Here is a 20,837-nt window from a genome sequence, read left to right as displayed (position 1 = left end):
AGTTGGGTTTTTTTGGTCTCTTTGTATCTTTTGTCCAGAGTTTGCCCTGTGCATACATGCAGTTATATTTAGTCCCATATAGTTTCTTCGTATTTTGTTGGTCCAGGAGAGGTGTGTCTAGGTGCAAGCATTGCAGCACTTCAGTAAACTATTCCAGGTCCCAGCCTGTCTCATCCTCGTCTCTGGTAAAAAGAGAACACTTAATACAATTACATAAAATTTAAAAAAAAGTCTGGCAAAATCCAGCCAGTCAAAAAAATGACTGGGAAAAATATTTGGGTTCGTTTTGCAGTCAAAAAACTAGTTATCCTAGTGTTGAAAGAGTTGAAAAAAAAATCAATGAAGTAAAAGAACATAAGTTCATGGGAAAACAGGCAAATCATATGAACAGAGCTTTCACAGAAATGGACAAATAGATGGCTCTGAAACACAAACCTGCTTGTCTACGTGAAAATTCCAAGTTAAAATTACACTAGGCTATTTTCATCTATCAAGTTGGCAGTGATCAAAAAGGTTTATGACTCAGGGTGTTGGCAAGGATCTGTGGAGAAGCATTGTCCTATGTAAGTGGTGGGAGTGTAAGTCAGTTCAGCAGTACCTTTCTGTTTTAAACATGCACACAGCCTTTGACCTAGTAGTTCCCTGTTTAAGAATTTATACTATAAACATGTTTACTTACATGCTGTGTGATGAGCTGTGAAGTTACTTATTACAGCATTGTTTGTAGTAATAAAAGATTGGAAAGCTACCTAAATGTTCATCCATACAGGGCTAATTCAATAAAGCAATATTTATATTATTTTCAACTATAAAAGAATTTGGAAACTCTTTGTGTGTTAATATTGGAAGATATTCTATATATTAAAAAGTGAAAAACAAGGTGTAAAACAGAGCAAATAATTTATCTTTTTTTGAGGGGTTTTAATAGTCTCTAGGTGTGTGAATATACCACACACACATATATGCTCATTGATACTGACAGAAAAAAACATGATAAAACCAGTTGCTTTTCAGAAGGCAAGCTAGGTGCCTGGGAGCAGGTCACGGGGAGAGTTTTTGTTGTATCTAATGTAGAGTTTTTGTTGTAGCTAATGTTTAACACTTTTTGATTTTTGACCCATGTGAGTGTATTATCTACCCAGAAAGAAAGACAATCAGGAAAGAGGGACAGAGAGATGGAGTCAGGAAGAAAAATTTAAAAAGGAAGGAATTTGCCTTTAGGAACTTGTACTGGCAGAAGAGGGGAGATTTATTTATATGATTTATGAGCATTTGTATATTTTACTTTGATTTAAGGAAAATGTCAATTATGAAGGCCGTTGTATTTGCCAAGATGCAACAGAGTATTTACATCACTGGTTCTCAGTGCCTGACATTTTCCTAAGGATTTGCCAAGGGTGATGTGAAATTCTGTGTGCTAACTTCCACACATAAGAAACCACATCCAAATGCAAGAGACTCAAGTTGACATTATCGTGGTTCTAATCTTGGGTATGCTGTGCTATATTAAAAGAAGTAAATCTTGGCAAACTGCGTATTTTCAACATGATTTAATAACAAATTTAGTTGGAACATCTTGCAGGTCATCAGGACAAAACAGTGTGACAACATCGTAGCTGAGAACAGCTAATATATACTGTCATTATCCCTTTGTAAGTAAGATCCCTGAAGGAGGAAATGGCAACCCACTCCAGTGTTCTTGCCTGGAGAATCCCATGGACAGAGGAGCCTAGTGGGCTACAATCCATAAGGTGGCAAAGAGTTGGACACACCTGAAGCAACTTAACCCACACATACCTTCATAAAATACATACGTACTGGACATGGGTAAAAGCAAAAACCAGTGGAAAAACTGAAAATATCTGTAGTAGAGATTATACATACTTTTCTTAATTTCTCAGAGTCCCTCTCAGGCTTTGACCATTTCTTTCTTCCCCCCTCTTTCTAAAACAGCTTTATATTGAGGTATAACTGACATGATAAACTGTACATGTGTGTGTGTGCATGCTAAGTTGCTTCAGTTGTGTCCGACTCTTTGAGACCCTGTGGGCTGTAGCCCACCAGGCTCCTCTGTCCATGGGATTCTCCAGGCAAGAACACTGCAGTGGGTTGCTATGCCCTCCTCTAGGGGATCTTCCCGACCCAGGGATCGAACCCGAATCTCTTATGTCTCCTGCGCTGGCAGGCAGGTTCTTTACCACTAGTGCCACCTGGGAAGCCCCAAACTGCACATATTTCAAGCATAATCTTTGATGAGCCTTGACATATACATGTACCTGTGAAACCATCACCATCGAGAGTGAATACACCTGTCGCCCCCAGAGTGCCTCATGTCTCTTGGCAATACCACCTCCCTCAATCCTGAAATAACCAGGGACGCCTTTCTGTCACTAGAGGTTAGGTGTGAATTTTTCTGTCACTGTTGGATTAGATTTTTTAAAAATATATATTAAAAATCTTCATGTTTCAAAATAAGTTTTAGAAGCCAGAGTCATTGTTTCGAGGTGTCCCAGTTAGAAAGTTGACTCTTGGAGATTAGAAAGGAGGAACTTCACTGGAGATAGACTTTATGATTGTCCCCTTTGGAAAGGAAGGGATGAGGGGGGAGGAGAGAAAGACCCTGGCTGTGATGCTGAACAAAGTCCCAGCCAACCCCCAAGGAATTCTGAAGGTAGGATGGTCCTTCAGAGTAGCTCTTTACTTGCCATCTCCCGCCCACCCCCCCCACCCCCCAACCCTGCAATAAAGCTGTCCTAGGGTGTGAGCTGCCCTCAGAAGAGGGCTTGACCTTGACTGAGATATAGCTGTCTGCTGGCAATGCCCCATGAGCTGGGGGGCGGTCATGTCTGAAAGGGAATCTGTGCAGAGCATCACAGGGCCTCTGATATAATAGTTGTGATATTTCTCCCATCCCAGGGACTTCTTTAAAAATATCATTACTAGTGCTCGCTTCGGCAGCACATATACTAAAATTGGAACAATACAGAGAAGATTAGCCTGGCCCCTGCGCAAGGATGACACGCAAATTCGTGAAGCGTTCCATAGTTTTATTCATGTCAAAGTATGGCAAAAACCACTGCAATATTGTAAAATAATTAGCCTCCAACTAATAAAAATAAATGAAAAAAAAAAAGAAAGAGAAAAAAAATCATTACTAGAGAGACCAATTTCAAATTGTTCAAGGGGAAAGGTATGGAAATACTTCTAGAGATTTTTCTCAGAATTTGAGAGGACAATCCTTAAATTCAAGTCTAGAGAATGATTCGTTGGTTCATCGATTCACACTTCCCAGTAGTGCAGAATTTCTCAACCTCAACACTACTGACATTTTGGACCAGATGATTCTTACTGTGTGTGTGTGGGAGGGGGGTGGGGATGTGGGGGTTTGAGGGGTGGGGGGCTGGGGGGCTGGGGGCAGCTTCTCATACACTATCGGATGTTTAGTAACATCCCTGACCTTTACCCACTGGATGCCCGTAGCATGTTCCAACTCCAGCTGTGACAAAAGATATGCCCAGTGAGAGAAACCAGATGCAAAGGACTCCGTCTCATGTGATTTCATTTATATGAAGTTGTCAGAGAAGGTAGAGAACAGAGCAGTGGTTTCTCCTGGAGGCTGTGAGTAAAGTGGGAACTGTCTGAAAACTGGGGAACTTTCTGAGGTCATACACTCACTAGATGTCTCCTGAGGGGTTTGAATCACCCCATTGAGTGGATACACCACATTCTGTTTATCCATTCACCATTTCATGGGCATTTGGAATATTTGCAGTTGCTGGCCATTGCAAACAATGCTGCCAGGAATATTTACATACATGTTTTAGTATGAGAAAGCTTTTCTTTCTCGTGGGTACATACCTGGCAGTGAAATAATTGGGTCTAACAACCAGTTTATGTTCAGCTCTTTGAGAAACTGACAAACTGTCCTCTAAGATGGCTGTTCAGGTAGGTACTGTTATCACCATGGTCCCTGTTTTATTGATGGGGAAACTGAGGCACGGAGAGATTCAGGAACTTGCATAAGGTCGTAAAGCTTATAAAATGGTGGAGGTGGCAGTTGAACCTGTGGAAATTGGAGCTATGATTTCTAAACCCTCCAGTGGTTGAGTGCCTTTCTTGGATCCAGAACCAGCTCCTTAGGACAAAATAACATTCTAGCTACTGACCGCTGTGAACTTGACACTCACCTGTGGTGGCCGCGTCCGGGGCTGGAAGTTATTCTCAAAGAGGGCACCTGGTCACCTTTCCCCGACCAGATCTCAGTTTCAAAACTGCTGGAGAACTTGTTACTCAGCTCTGTCCGTGGGAACTATGCCTGAAAGAATGCCTGTGATGTCCTTTTCCTTCTTTACTTCCAAGGTCATTCCCTAAGCACATTTCAGGCAACTCAAGTATTTTTATCTTTGTGTTCCTTCCATGAGAAAAATGAACAAACCTAGTGAGTATTTTGCAATGGGATTTCTAAACTCTCCTGTGGTCGAGTCCCTTTCTTGGACCCAGAACCACCTCCTTAAAATAACATTCTGGCTTCTGATTCGACACGTGTGCCTGGTGGATTTTTATCTTTAATGCAGCCTGGGGTAGCCGACAGTGCACAAGTCAGTGGTGGCACATGTTTGCCGGCTGGCGGCCACTCAGGGCGTCCCTCATAGCTCAGTTTGTAAGGAATCCGCCTGCAGTGCAGGAGACCCTGGTTCAATTCCTGGGTTGGGGAGATCTGCTGGAGAACGGATAGGCTACCCATTCCAGTTTTCTTGGGCTTCCCTTGTGGCTCAGCTGGTAAAGAATCCGCCTGCAATGTGGGTGACCTGGGTTTGATCCCTGGGTTGGGAAGATCCCCGGGAGAAGGGAAAGGCTACCCACTCCAGTATTCTGGCCTGGAGAATTCCATGGACTGTATGTCCATGAGGTCACAAAGAGTAGGATATGACTGAGCGACTTTCACTTTCACTGTCCAATTGCTCAAAAGACCCTTTGCATCTGCCTGGTTATTCCTCCTGATTTTAAAGGCCTGCACAGTCTTCACTCCCTTCTGGTTTAATACCACTGTCTGCTCTGTTCCTTTGTTAAGAATTGCAAAAGAGCACCACACGCTCAAAACAAACCAGTGAGGAAATGTATTTTCAGGCTTTTAGGTTAATATACACATACTTGACAATACGCAATTTGGGGAATTGTTCTTAAAGAGACTTTTTAAAAAAAAATCTGAACCTAGAGGCTTGAGGGATCCTTTTCCCCCAACCAGAGACTGGAACCACACCCCCAACAGTGAAAGCTCAGAGTCCTACCTCTATAAACCGTGCTGCGAGGAACAACCTCATCTCTGTCCCCCTGAATTTGTGCTACAGTTTCTCTTGGGAATGTCCCCAGGAGTGTGACTCTGAGCCAAAGGATATGTGAGTCTTTTATTTCACCAGGTCCTGACAGATTGCTCTCCAGGGTGACGGTACAGCCCCACACTCCAGCTGGCGGCGCCAAGCTTTCCTCTCTCCACTTCCACGCCAACATTTGGTGATTTGGGGCCATTCTGATGAATGCAGGATAGTATGTTACTGTTGGACATTTGTGGTTATAAATGAGAGTGAGGACCTCTCCTGATATCCACTTGAGTTTCCTCTGCCTCTGTGTATGTGTGTGTGTGTGTATACCCTAGCTTTCCTTGTATAGTCTAACTAGTGGTCTGTTATGTTGTGAATGTCTTCTTGACAATCCTCTGTGCTTTTCATTGACTGGAACTCCAACCAATTTTTGAGCTTTTGGCCCACCCTTTGGTTGCAAAATTATTCTACATTTTCTTCTGTGATTTTGTAATTTTACCTTCCATATTTATAGGTCTCTTATCCATTTGGATACCTTTGTATAAAGTAAGAGGAAGGAAGCCAACCTTATTTTCTTCCAGTGAGCCTCATCTGCAGTATCATTTAATGAATGATCTATCCTTTGCCCACTTATAGGTGGTTCACATTTTATCATATCTTAAGTTCCTATGGATAAACTAGTCCATTTTCATGCTCATTTTCCTGTTTTATTAGTCTGACTATAACTTAGCAGTATGTCTTCATATCTGGGAGAGGTTAGTATGCCTTACTGTCTACTGCTCAGACCCTCAGTCATGTCTGACTCTTTGTGACCCTATAGACTGTAGCCCACCAAGCTCCTCTGTCCATGGGATTCTCCAGGCAAGAACACTGGAGTAGGTTGCCATTTCCTCCCCCAGGGGATCTTTCTGACCCAGAGATGGAAACCGTGTCTCTTACGTCTCCTGCTTTGGCAGGTGGATTCTTTACCACCAGTGCCACCATAGATGCTTTTATTCGTCTTTGTAAGTTTTTAAAGTAAGTTGTTGGGTTCATGAAAAATTAATATTTTATTTCTACAAAGATTTAGTAAATTTGTAATAGGTAGATTCCTTTCTATATGGTTCTTATTCACCTTATATTGTTACTGCTTGCCATAGTATCTCACATATACAGTAGCTCAGTAAATATTTATAGACGTGAACTATTGTTCAAGTGATTTAGGTCAGTCTCCTTTCTGGGAGATCATTTCAGGGAATCGAGCGATGTGATAAATGGAGTCACATTTGAAGCCATCTTGTCTTCTTTTGAGCAAGAGGAGAGAGGCAAGGAAAGCAAGTATCAGGGGGCTGACCCTTCTCTAACAGGAACTACTGTGACTTTGGTCTTATTTCTTATAAGATTGAAAATAACTTCTGCCTGGAGTTTTACAGATGGCTGCACTCAAGGATCACTAACTGGGTTCCTAATGGATTTTCAAAGGAAAATATGAAGCTTAAACTGGGAGATGAAAGGGGGGGAAATGTCAGTTCTCTCCTATGATTGAATTAATGACTTCTTGCATGTGTGTGTGTGTGTGTGCATGTGTTAGTTGCTTAGTCTTGTCCGACTCTGCAACCCCATAGACTGTAGCCCACCACGCCCCTCTGTCCATGGGATTCTCCAGGCAGGAACACTGGAGTAGGTTGCCATTTCCTTCTCCGAAAGGAACTATAGACTTCTTGCGTGTTGAATAGCAAATAACTCTGCAGAAAGGGTTTGTGCTGCAGAAATGAGGAGGGTGCCACCTAGTGGCGGTAAGTCTATATAACACCATTTGATTTTCGGTCCCGAACAATAACATGAAACGCGCGGTACAGTGGCTAAGTTATGCAAGGCACTATTCTAAGAATTTTGCACGTTACAACAGTAACCCCATGAGACAGAGATGTTTATTACCTCTAGTTTAAAGATGAGGAAATCGAGCCTCCCAGGAGTTAAGCAACTTGCCCAAGGTCACAGAACTAGTACCGTGTTGAAATCTACAGAGCTAGTACTGTGTTGAAATCTGGGTTGTGTAGCTCTGGAATCATTAAGTTCAATATTTCTTCTATTTTGCCTGGGAAGACAGAGTATGCAGTTGTAGTTGATTCCCACAACAAGAGGGCATGGATGGTGTGCATCTCCTCCCCCCACTTCCGGTCCAGTGACATCTCCTTGTTAGTTCAAATTCCATCATTGTGGTTGAATTTACACAATGGAAATAAAACAATTCTGCACATAGGGATTTCTTTTCTTTGTCTCCTGTCTTCCCTCTTTCCCTTCCTCCTAATATCCCTTCCTTCCTTCCTCCCTTTCTTCTCCAGAGAACAACTTTGCCACAGACCTTCGGTGAGAATGTCTGAGAATTCAGAAATACAGCCCTAAGCTTTCTTTAGGAAAGCTGGAAAAGAGATTTGGAAAGTCACTAAAACCTAGTTTTGAGAGAAAAAAATGAACAAAAGGACCTTGAGATTTTCCTTCTTAATTTTTTATATATGAGAACAAAAACAGGTAGTTTCGGACTAATGTAGAATTCCTTAAAATAAAGAATAATGTGAAATTACCAAACTGTTTTATGAGAAAACAGAACAGCTGCAGGGTCTGTGTTGCTGAGCACTCATTACAAATGGCCAAAGAGACAAAGGAATCAGGAAAAAATAAGCAGAACCATTTTTAGAGGGACTTAAACTAACTTTGGGCTTCCCAGGTGGCTCCGTGGGTAAAGAATACACCTCCAATGCAGGAGACACAGGTGTGATCCCTGGATAGGGAAGACCCCCTGGAGCAGGGCATGGCAATCCACTTTAGTGTTCTTGCCTGGAGAATCCCACGGACAGAGGAGCCTGGTGAGTAACAGTCCATAGGGTCAAAAGGAATCGAACATGACCGAGGCAACTGAGCAAGTTAAGTGCAGCAGAGCCTACATACCATTGTTGACATTGGCAAAGGAGGACTGGAAGAGCCGTAATTCACAGGACAAACAGACAAATGGCAATTTGAAGGCAATCAAAACACAGACTGAGAATGCCCGTGGCATTTAGGGGAAACGACACAAAGTTGCTGCCATTGCCTGCTTTAGATCCCACAGAATCTTTTGGGTTAAGGCTACTGGAAATATTTGAGTCATAGAATAACCCTACTTAAATACTTTCAATAGACAGTACTGGTAAAATGTTGGTAGTACTTGAGGTTGTGAAACACAGAGGATCTTTGTATTGTTTCTCCTCTTTTCCATATGTTGGAAATTTTCCATAATTGAAGTTTAACAAGAGAACCAAGGCTTTAGGCCCTGTAGATGGTTATACTCTGTGGACTGAAAAAAAAAAAAAAGCAGCAAGATCTGTCAGAAAAGGACGGCCTGAGATGCATATGCCAGTCGGAAGATCTATCATAACAGGAGGCTTTTCATCAGGTGCGTGTGTGAAGTTCAAGTGTGTGTACATGTGCTTGTAAAGGAGTGGAGCAGGAGAAAATATCATGACTGCAGTTTCTATATTCAGAAAGCTGAATATAGCCTCAGTCATTTGGGTGGTGCTAAGGTGACCAGTGGCTCTGGTTTGCCCAGACTCCAAGGTTTTTCTGAGATATGGGAATTTCAGCTTTGAAACCTGCCTGGTTGGTTAGTGATGGTGGCAGATGAAGTGCAGAAATGGTGATGAATTCTATGTTTGAAGGGCGCTTGATGGATAAGGAAACAGGAGAAAAACCAGGCAGCTGAACAGATCTGAAGTCGAGGATGGAGAATTTTAAAAGAGGTGGTGGTCACAAAGCCCTGTGCCATGGGGGACCCAAGAGGAAGGAGACTCAGGCCATAGGGTTTGACTTTGTGGAATGACCTCTTCAGATCAGGAGTTGCCAGACACTTTCTTCAGCTACTACTTAGCCTTTGAAATAAAAAACAAAACAAAAATTTCTGCCATCAGGTACAATGAATACAATCAGTGCCAAAACATTAAACTGTATTAGTAGTTTTCAATATTAAGATACAGATACAAAAATTAGTTAAATAGTTCATGCTAAGATAAACTGCAGAGGCAAAAGTATTACTAACAATTTGATTAGTTCACCCAAAGGTTAAAACTATAGCTTGCAGTATTTGGAGATATTTGATTTTTGTTCATTAACCTAAATCTCACATAAAGTTGAACAAATCTTGGTCAAAAATAAACATTATAAAACATAAACGCACAGCGAACTGAACACACTCCAGAGCAAATCATTTTAGCCTCCTTGCTCATCTTCCTCACCGTTATTAACTGATGGATGGAGTCCACTTAGCCTTCATTCTGCTGTGATGTGATGGAGGTCCTGGCCCAAGGTTTTGGGGAAGAGATGGATGAGTTAGTCTTCCAGCATGACTGTGGCTGATTTTCCTTTGTCAGCAGGCTGCCTCAGGCAGGGTGGAGAGTAGATCCAACTGTCTGTTTGCAGCTTGAACTTTGAGCTTCGTCTACCACGCCGTCTGGGTACTGATTCTCTGGAGCATTGTTCTATCATCTGCTCAACCAGAGACCCACCGGGTCACATGGCCTTTCCTTTCGTGTACCTCAGTCCCTCTGTGGCCAGAGCTTGCCTGTGACTGTATCTCCTTTCTGTTGCTGTCTCCACGCCCTCCACGAGCACGGAGGACTTCACCCAGTCCTACTTCCTGATGCTGCTGCCTATAAGGACCATCTCAGGTGGGGTGAGGGCTTCCACGGTGGCTCCGATGGTAAAGAATCTGTGCAGTGCAGGAAAACCGAGTTCGATTCTTGGATTGGGAAGATCCCCTGGAGAAGGGAATGGCAACCCACTCCAGTATTCTTGCCTGGAGAATTCCACAGACAGAGGAGACTGGTGGACGGCAGTCCATGGGGTCCCAAAGAATAGGACATGACTGACTAACACGGGTGGGGTGGGGAGCCTGGGATAGGCCCCCTGCTAGGGCAGGTGATCGGAGGTGGAAGGCGACGAGTGAGCGGTGAGGGTAGGAGTTAAGCCACAGTTCCTTCTGTCTCCAACCTCAACAAAGGATCCAGATGGAGTCCAGCTTCTCTCGGCCACACCGCCACACCAATCTCCTGATAGATACTCTGTTCTCCCTTGGGAAGCCAAATCGTGACTGGAGGGTGGCTGCAGGCCCCTGTACAGACAAGCCCTCCACATGGCTGGGCTGGGTTTTCCAAGGCATCTTTCTGGGCCTTTGAATCCATAGGCAAGCACATGTTTCTTGCTGTGTTGATGAGTAGAATGTGAGTTGAGGGCCTGTTCCACTAAGTGAGATGAGATTAGGAGCCAAACCGGGGTCCCATGAGGTCTCCTGTCTTTCCCAAGAGTCGAATTGCCATCCTCTCCCTGTGAAGTGTTTCTGTCACTCATGGTCCCAGGTGCACTCAGGGCTTCCAGCCATGATATATTGTAGCATCTGGTCTGAATAAGCCAGGGATTTATTTGCAGTCTCTGAGGGCTTTGGCGGGGGACAGGGGTGGGGGGGGCGGAATGCAAACAGTGGCTTTCCCGAGGGAGGGCCCGTGGTAACAGGACCCCTGTGTTTTGCATCTGCAGGCACTGACAGGGACCTCAAAGGATGCTCGGTGGGACTGACGGGGACTTCCAAGGATGCTCAGTGGGACGTTGCTTCTCTTTGCCCTGATCTTTCCTAACTGGCCAGGGAGACTGAGACATAAGCGTTCTGTTCTGAGTTCCTCTCTCTCCAGCCAGAAGGAGATAAAGCAGGAAGATCAGGACTTGTAAAATTTTGTAGAGAAGGGGTTTTAATTATGAACCTTTGCAGTCTGAGGCTCAGCGCTGACCCCGCAGTACACAGACCTCCCCTGAAGTGTTTTCCATATTGTAGTTTAATGAGTTGTTCTTTCCCAGCCTCTGAGCTCAGGGAGGTGAAAGTTTTGTTGCCTTAACCTTTGAGTTCTCAGCATCCAGTTCAGGGAGTAGCCCATACACAGTACACTTTTGTTGAATGAATAAATGCATTTACTTTCATATGGAGGTTTCTGGTTTATTATGCACAAATATATTATTTCCTTGGAACCTCCAAACAACCCATTGAAGTGAATATTACCATCATCTCTGTTTCCTGGGCAGGGAAACTGAGGCTGAGAAAGGTTTAGTGACTTTCCAAAGATCACCCAAGTGGAGACTCAAATCTAGATCTTTGACACCAAGGATCTTCCAGGTCCTTCTCTGGTGCCACACTGATGCTAGGCCTCTCCTGCCATCGTATAATAAACCAGCCAGTTACCCACCGTCTGAAAGAATGCAGATATGTAAACAGTGCCCCTGGATCAGATCCACAAAGAAAAAGGCAGCCAAGGGTCTGATCTGACAGCAGGAGTTTGTGCGAGTGTGGTCATTTCAGAGTCGGAGACATAGCCTCCACAACATTCCCAGGGACTCTGTAGGAACCTCTCTGCCAGCCTTTACTCCTTGTTATCGATTGAGTAGCTTCAGGGTGGTCCCGCTCAGAGCTTTAGATAGAAACTCACTTGGGGCCTGTATGTCTGTCCGTAACAGCATCGTGATGGGAGAGGTGATGGGGGAGGAGGGACCAGGAAGTTAGATGCATTTCTGCTTTTCACAAACAATTAAAGGGTTGTGTTTTAGGGATTGCAAAGCGGTGGATGAAAGCTGGAGAAATTGGAAGTGGCCAAAATATTCGGAAATTTGCCGTGTTCAAAGCATGGCAAAAGTTGTCATGATGAGTGTCTCGGGTTTACAGTGAAGATAAGTGGTGGTGAATTTCAGTGCCCCCTTGGGTTGGAGAAAGTGCCAGGTGCAGGATTGGCAAACTGGGGTTTGGGGGTGTCAACTCTGACTCACTGCCTATTTTTGTAGAACTCATGAGCCAAGAATGCTTTTTGCATGTTTAAATGGTTGAAAAACATCAAGAGAATATTTCCTGACATCTGCGTGTCCTCATTCTGCAACACCCTGCCTCTCAGCCTCCCATCCCTCACCTTTAGACAACGAACAGCCAATGGTCCCTGAGAGCTTACTCTGGGCCAGTGTTTTCTCTCACTCATTTCTGAGGCTAAGTTAGAAAATCCTGGGTGGTAGATATTCTTATCATTATTCCCATTTTACAGATACAGAAACTGAGGTTCAGAGACAGGCAGTAACACGCCTGAGTCACACAACCATAAGAAGCCGAGCCAGGACCCCAAGCTTCAGTCATCTTGACTCTGGGGACCTCAGGGTAGGAGAGAGGAAGGTGGGACTTGGGAGAGGGCTGCAGCTGCCGAGGTGAGATTTTTCCATGAATGTTCCACCTTGGGATTCTTTTTTAAAAATGTCCTATTTTATGGCTGTTTCCTTTTTTTAAAAAAAAATATTTTATTTTAGTTATTTTTTAAAACTATTTATTTTATATTGGAGTATCAGTGATTTACAATGTTGTAGTCAGTTTTAGGTGTACAGTAAAGTGATTCTGTTACACACACACATGTATCTATTCTTTTTCAAATTCTTTTCCTGTTTAGGTTGTTACATAATATTGAGCAGAGTTCCCAGTGCCATACAGAAGGTCATTGGGGGTTATCCGTTTTAAATGTAGCAGTGTGTACCTGCTGGTCAATCCCTAACCATCCCTCACCCCACACCCAACCATAGTTCCTTCTCTTAAGTCTATGAGTCTGTTTCCTTGCTTGGATCCCCTCTGACTGCTTCTGCCACACCCGAACCAAATCCAACCCAAGGGATTACTGGTTCTGTTTTACTTTGGACTAACTTCAAAACCACTTTTCTCTTATTTTCTCCTGACGCAGCTGAGCGAGGGTGGAACATTCTTTAGACCCTTTACTAAAAGCAAAGAGGAAAACCAAATAAGAAACAAACCAAAAACTTAAAAACAACCCGTTTCCCCTCAGTGAGGCTGGTTGACAGGCTAGTTTTGCAGACAGAGCACGCCTACCATACCACACCCCACCCTGGGAAGGGTCTCGACCAGGAAGTTCCTCTGGAAAGCTCTTGAAGAGGTTTTGCTCCCTGGTTTGTGGGAACACTCTCCTGAGGCCCGGGCAGGAATTGTCAGCAGAGTGCTTCTTCCAAGGAGACTGGCCAAGTTTGTCTTCCGAGCTTAGCACCTTCACACCCTCCCTCCCCCAGTGCTTGCAGCTCTGTTTCCCACCCTCACCCTCGCTTCCCACAAACCCGCCTTCCTGAGTGTGTAAGAAATCTCACTCTGCCCCTTCCTGTGGGGAGTGTGCTTCGCTGCACGGGGGCTTTGGGTGGAGGGCCCCCTTCTCTCCCTGTGTCTCTTCCTGCCCTTCCTTCCTTCCCTGATGGCTTCTGATTTCTGCCCTTGGCTTCAGCCCCACCTCACTCATCTCAAGACTTGTTACCGCTTGATTGAACTGCTTTATTGTCTCTTATTCAGAGAGACTGCTCCACATGGTGGATAATGTGTTGGGTGGGGGGGGGGGGGGGGCGGGGGGAGGGGGGGGTGACTTTGTGGGTAAAGAAATCCCTCCTGCCATAACTTTCAACTGCTCCCAGGGGACAGGGGTGTTGTGCAGAATTTGCAAAGTGAATCCCCTAGGAATGCTGGTTTCTGTCCAAAGTCAACCAATTCAAAGGCAGGGTAGTCTGGTCCATTGTGGAACTTTAGGTGCATTCTATAGAAAGCAAGAAAAAAAAGGGGAGGGAGGGAGGAGTAGCAAGGAGAGAACTTGATCTGGTTAAAGTGGGGCAACATACAGTATTGATAAGGATGTCATCGTCCTCAAAGCTCTTGTTAACTCTCTACGTCCTTCAGCTTTTGCAAATGAGATACTATTTCTTCATAATAAGCACGGAGAAGCATTATACAGTTTATTTTCTTAGCAGTGTTCATATTAATGACATGGTGACTTTGAATCTGTTTTCTGTTTTTCAGTATGTATGAGTGCTTGTATTATTTGGAAAAAATGTATATTCTTCTTTTCTTTAGGCATTGAAATGAAACCTCAAAATCTATTTTTTTTTTTACGATAACTGTCATGCCAACCTTAAACAGTTTTAAGTAAATTTCACTTAGGAAAGCTATCAAAAGAGTGTGTTTTCTATAAATATTTTCCTTTCCAGTTGAGTAAGTACCAAGCTACATGAACTATAAAGGGATGAATGTGAGTGAATATGTGTGTGTGTATGTGTGATTTTTTTGCACTTAGGAGGTAAGGGACTCTCTGAAAAAAGTGCTCAAAGGTCTAGGAACTCAGAATTTAACACTCGCCTATGACGTCACATTTTCACTTAGCCTCTTAAGCTTGATATGATCAGTAGCATTTTTTCTCCAGTTACCTTAATAATTCTGATTTTAAAAATACCCAATACAAGAAAACCCAATCTCCTAACTTCTGGTTCCAAGATATCTGGGAGGAGGGCTGTCTTATTCTGTGATCAGCCTTCGGAGGCTCTGCCGAGGGTCTCATTCTGGAGAGCGACAGTGAGCAGTAAGTAGTGTTTCCTTATCCGGCAGCCCCTCCTAGATACCCTGCCCCACCCTGCTAGTTCCGCCAGGTGACCCAGAACTGGTAAAGCCAGAGGCACTGGCGCGGCATATATTGTCACACACCCAGGAGGGAAGCAAAAGAGACCATCCTCCAGTCTGGCCTCTCTCTGATTTCTGCTTCCTGCTCACATCACTTTTTTTGCTCTGTTCTTCCTTTCCTTTCTTCTTGCATTGTCCCTTCTCATCTGGAAACATAGAGCATCCAGTTGACCAGTCCCCACTACCCCCCTGCCACCCTCTGCTTCATCTTTACCTCCAACCAGCCTCCTGAAAAGACGGGGCTTTACAAAATGCCTCACTGTTTTCATCGTCGCATCATCTCTGGAAATTCCTGTGATCTGAGTGCCACCTGATCCTTAACCTTTGGTGGTTGTTTAGTCGCTCAATTGTGTCTGACTTTTCTGTGACCCCAGGGTCTATAGCCTGCCAGACTCCTCTGTCCATGGGATTTTCCAGGCAAGAATACTGGAGTGGGTTTCCTGCCATTTGAGTGGGTTTCCTTCTCCAGGGGGGATCTTTCTGACCCAGGGATCGAACCTGGGTCCTGTCTCCTATACTGGCAGGAGGATTCTTTACCACTGAGCCACCAGGGAAGCCCAACCTTCTTTTAGCCAAGTCCAAAGCCTTTTTCTTCACTTTTCATTTTCCTTGAAATTTCTGCACCACTTCAAAATTTGGGCCAGATTTTCTCTCCTGGATCCCCTTTTTCTGTAGGCATTCAGATGTCCCTTCTACCCCTTGATATGCACACCATGCTTGTCACTAGCCCTCCTTTTTCTTGACTGTGGGTTAGTGGGGTTTCTTAAGTAGGGTGACCATGTAATTTTTCATCCAGACCAAGCTATCCTTGGGAATTAAGGGATGAAAAATGCCAACAGGCACAAACAGAGCTCATCCAAGGCAAACAGAAATGTCTGGTCACCCTCTCCTTAAGGTTCAGTGCGGGAGGAAATAGAGAAGAGCTAAGGACAGGATGCAAACGACCATTGATTAAGGAGCTTTCATAAATCCATCTTAGTGGTTTAGCTACTTCTACTTAGAATCTCAAGTAAAAAAATTCAGCTTCACATTCATGAACGAATTCAGTTACCTGAGAAGTGTCAGAGCAGATTAGGGAAGAAAAGATGGGTTGGGAGAGAGGTCAAGGAGAAGAGAAGTCAGAGCTTGATTGGAGCAGGTCCCCTGTGGGTTTGCCCTTACAGGCAGAGATGAGCTTGGTGCTGAAAGCGCTTCCATGCCCTTTTCAGCCCAGGGTTGCCCAAGATCAGTAGCACTGAGTGGCCAGCAGGGTAGGCAGCCATGATGATTTTGCACAAAATATTCCAGGAGCTGTTGGCGGCAAAGATGTTGGATATGGAAAGAAACAGAGCAACCGCATTGAGAATGTAGAAAATGAGAAAATAGCTGATGGCTTTGATGGCCGCCAGGTGAGCCTCCATGCTGGGGTCCCTGGAGCCAGTGGCGCTGCTTTTCATGTGGAAGGTGTGTCTTTTGAGAGAGATGATCAGCAGGGTGGCTGCCAGCATAAACATGATCAGAGGGATGAAGATCCCCAGGTAAAGGGTGGTAACCAAGTTGCCCATGTTGGTCTCGGAGAAGTACACCTTCTCAGTGGAGTTGGAAGAGGGGACAGGAACGGAATTGTTCACGTACACGTTGAAGATAACTTTAGAGAAGGGGAAGCTGGAGCAAAAGGAGAAGAACAAGGACAGCCTCACAAGCCCAGGCATCAGCCCCATGACCTTCCTCTTCACCACGGAGAACCACGGGTGAGTAAAGCTTGCAATTCTGAGACAATAGAAGATATTGAGCCAGGCAGCAAGCCAGAGGTTGGAGTAATTCAGAAACATGACAATGGTTTTGAAAAGTATGTATACTCTTTTTTCATTGTAGATGACCCAGAACAGCAGACTGTACGTGTTTTCCAGCATCATCCAAATCTGTAGCAAGAGCCTGGAAAAACTCAGCATGAGCAGAATGCAGTCACCAACGGGGAGTCTTTTGCCTCTGACCCACTCGGCCCCATGGATGACGGTGATGAAGCCATTCCCAGCGATACCAATGATGCACTCTATTGCAGAGACCACCAAGGTGAAGACGATCTTAAACCTGGTCGTATCTTTATCTGTTGCAACTGTGTTCACTGTCACCATCCTCTTTGGCTCTGATGTTCAGATTTCTTCCTGAAGAACTGGTGCCTTCTCTGCAACTGTGTGATCCTGACTCAGTGTAATTATGTGTTTTCTTTCCAGTTAATGGTTATTGCCTTTTTCTTCATTTGCTTGTCACGTGACCACAAGTTAGAGGCTTGAAATGCAAATGATGAGAGGATCTGGTTGCCGGCTGTCTCCATCTTTCATCAAGACCCATTTATCTTGGGCTTTCAGGAGCTCATTGGGAAAAAAAAAATTGAGACAGGTTCCTACCCCAGCACCCTCCTACCTTACCTACCTTTGTTGTTTAGTCACTCAGTCGTGTCCAACTGTTTGTGACCTCATGGCCTGTAGTCTGCCAAGCTCCTCTGTCCATGAGATTTCCCAGGCAAGAATACTGGAGTGGGTTGCCATTTTCATCTCCAACCTACCTACCTTATTTAAGTCCATATTTTACTGGCTTTACAGGGCAAGAGTCCCAGTTTAGGAAGCACAGCCTTTTTTTCTTATCTAACAAGACTTGTTACCTGTTAAATTATCCATGAAAATGCCAGCCAATTCTTTTGATCTGCCTTCTCCTGCTTCCTTTGTTATCTCCTTTATTTGGGTAGAGGCTTTTTTTCCTATGGTTAGTTTATGAGCCAGAATTTCCCATCAACTCATATCTGATCATTTTTACTTAGAATCAAGTTTCTTTCAGAAAAGCTAGCTATTATAGTGTCCTCAAACAGTACTCAGAAAAGCCAAAATTGGATGTCATTTGGGTTAGAGACAAAAAACTCCCATATGACAGTTTTCATTGTTTGTGTGTTTATCATCAGTTCTAATTTATCAAGATCTGTGTCACTGTTTGTGCCCAGAATCAGGTAGAGTTAGCTTGGGAAGCCTTCAGAGTGTTTTGAACATAGTCTTGAAGTTGGAAAATGTGACAAAACATCATTACTTGAAATTTAATTCCCTACTTCTTTCCCCTGGCTGTGTAACAGAATGAACTCTAACATATATATGTGTGTAAAGTATAAAATATTTATAAATATATATGGGCTTCCCTGGGGGCTCAGACAGTAATCTGCCTGCAATGTGGGAGACCCAGGTTTGATCCTGTTTTGGGAAGATCCCTTGGAGAAGAAAGTGTCCACCCACCCCAGTATTCTTGCCTGAAGAATCCCATGGACAGAGGAGCCTGGTGGGGTTGCAAAGAGTCAGGTGTGACTCAGCAACTAATACCTTCACTTTCATAAATATATAAATCACTAAAATATAATATAAAGTATAATATAATCAATGAAGCATAAAATAAAATATAAAATATTACATATATATGTGTGTGTGTGTGTGTACATATATATATATATGCTCAGGACTCATTCCACATCTATTTAGTCAGAATCTGGGAGATAAAAAGAAACATGGCACTAATAGACATGATTAACAAAGGGTTACACAAACCTTCAATTTGTAAAAAGCATAACATCTAGGAAGTATTTACAATAAAGCACAAGACAATGAGGAAAAGAATCAGAGAGATAGTGCCCAGGCACGCTTTATTTTTAAAAAGCTAAGAGATCTCACAGTCACCATTGAGAACCAAGGTCTTATCTAGAGCCCAATGGGTCTTGGGTCAAATCTGGTCTAAAGTTGTACTTTATCTTGTAGTGCCTGATGTTGGACAGCAGTGGTTCACCGACATTTGATTTTTATTCTGTAGGCCAACATCTAAATTTAGGAGACTGCCTATATGTACACACAAAAATCTGTCTTCTCTGAAAAATTAGTAAATTGGGCATTATCGGGTTTTCATGGTGAATCATTTGAAGCGGAGTAGTGGCTGTCTATGCAAAATGCATGTATGTGCTTTTTAGTGTTATAGTATTCACCAGTTCTTTGGAGAAGGGAATGGCAACCCACTCCAGTATTCTTGCCTGGAGAACCGCATGGACAGAGGAGCCTGACGGGCTACAGACCATGGGGTCGCAAAGAGTTGGGCACGACTAAGCAACTAACACATTCATCAGTTCCTAATGTCTTCTTGACCCTGAGACTTCATGCCAGTGTACTTAAAATGGATTTCCCCAACCACAAACTAATTTTATTTCAAATACAGGGATTTTTCTTTTATTATAAAATTTTATTATTAAATCATATTTGTATAAAAATAGCACCAGACACAGCCATATATTACAAAATTAAAAAGCATTGGTTAGAGAAATGAAAATTCATGTCAAGCCAAAGACTGGTACACAAATGACTATTTATTCATAATAGCTAGAGACAGGAAATTAGATTCTTTGACAAGTTCTGCATCTTCAGTAACAGAGTCATTAACTTATCTTACTTCTACTAGTAGAGGAGAGTCATATTTGTCAGCAGCTTTCACATTTTCAGTTCAGTTCAGTTCAGTTGCTTGGTTGTGTCTGACTCTTTCTGACCCCATGAACTGCAGCACGCCAGGCCTCCCTGTCCATCACCAACTCCCAGAGTTTACTCAAACTCATGTCCATTGAGTCAGTGATGCCATCCAACCATCTCATCCTCTGTCATCCCCTTCTCCTCCCACCTTCAATCTTTCCCAGCATCAGGGTCTTTTCCAATGAGTCAGCTCTTTGCATGAGGTGGCCAAAGTATTGGAGTTTCAGCTTCAACGTCCTTCCAATGAATATTCAGGACTGATTTCCTTTAGGATGGACTGGTTGGATCAACTTGGATTCCAAGGGACTCTCAAGAGTCTTCTCCAACACCACAGTTCTAAAGCATCAATTCTTCACTGCTCAGCTTACTTCACAGTCCAACTCTCACATCCATACATGACTACTGGAAAAACCAGTCTTGACTAGATGGACCTTTGTTGGCAAAGTAATGTCTGTGTTTTTTAATATGCTGTCTAGGTTGGTCATAACTTTCCTTCCAAAGAGTAAGCATCTTTTAATTTCATGGCTGCAGTTACCATCTGCAGTGGTTTTGGAGCCCCCCAAAAATAAAGTCAGTCACTGTTTCCCCATCTATTTCCCATGAAATGATGGGACCAGATACCATGATCTTAGTTTTCTGAATGTTGAGCTTTAAGCCAACTTTTTCACTCTCCTCTTTCACTTTCATCAAGAGGCTCTTTAGTTTCTTCTTCACTTTCTGCCATAAGGGTCATGTTATCTGCATATCTGAGGTTATTGATATTTCTCCTGGCAATCTTGATTCCAGTTTGTGCTTCATATAGTCCAGCATTTCTCATGATGTACTCTGCATATAAGTTAAATAAGCAGGATGACAATATACAGCCTTGATGTACTCCTTTCCAGATTTGGAACCAGTCTATTGTCCCATGTCCAGTTCTAACTGTTGCTTCCTGACCTGCATACAGGTTTCTCAAGAGGCAGGTCAGGTGATCTGGTATTCCCATCTCTTTAAGAATTTTCCACAGTTTATTGTGATCCACACAGTCATAGGCTTTGGCATGGTCAATAAAGCAGAAATAGATGTTTTTCTGGAACTCTTGCTTTTTCGATGATCCAGCAGATGTTGGCAGTTTGATCTCTGGTTCCTCTGCCTTTTCTGAAACCAGCTTGAACATCTGGAAGTTCATGGTTCATGTACTATTGAAGCCTGGCTTGGAGAATTTTGAGCATCTCTTTACTAGCGTGTGCGATGACTGCAATTGTGTGGTAGTTTGAGCATTCTTTGGCATTGCCTTTCTTAGGGATTGGAATGAAAACTGACCTTTTCCAATCCTGTGGCCACTGCTGAGATTTCCAAATTTGCTGGCATATTGAGTGCAGCACTTTCATAGCATCATCTTTTAGAATTTGAAATAGCTCAACTGGAATTCCATCACCTCCATTAGTTTTGTTCATAATGATGCTTCCTAAGGCCCATTATGAAGCAACAAAT

General features: G+C 43.5%; 1 protein-coding gene and 1 non-coding gene across 2 annotated transcripts; one reads left to right on the top strand and one right to left on the bottom strand.

Moving 5' to 3' along the window:
- The first annotated feature begins 2,942 nt into the window (after positions 1-2,942).
- LOC133073148 (U6 spliceosomal RNA) lies at positions 2,943-3,049 on the top strand. The gene has a single exon (XR_009696858.1). It is a non-coding gene; the product is annotated as a U6 spliceosomal RNA (small nuclear RNA).
- A 12,949-nt stretch (positions 3,050-15,998) lies between these two features.
- Positions 15,999-17,085, bottom strand: TAS2R40 (taste 2 receptor member 40). Its single transcript, XM_061166557.1, has one exon. The coding sequence runs from the start codon at positions 16,953-16,955 to the stop codon at positions 15,999-16,001; it is 957 nt and encodes a 318-aa protein (XP_061022540.1). The 5' UTR covers positions 16,956-17,085.
- Positions 17,086-20,837: the final 3,752 nt, after the last annotated feature.

The sequence above is a fragment of the Dama dama genome, chromosome 18 (genome assembly GCF_033118175.1).
Source record: "Dama dama isolate Ldn47 chromosome 18, ASM3311817v1, whole genome shotgun sequence".
Classification (NCBI taxonomy): domain Eukaryota; kingdom Metazoa; phylum Chordata; class Mammalia; order Artiodactyla; family Cervidae; genus Dama; species Dama dama.
This window is presented reverse-complemented; position numbering and strand designations above follow the sequence as displayed.

Bases quoted from the DNA above. Each gene is read 5' to 3' on its own strand.
- TAS2R40 (XM_061166557.1), bottom strand. From the start codon at position 16,955: ATGGTGACAGTGAACACAGTTGCAACAGATAAAGATACGACCAGGTTT.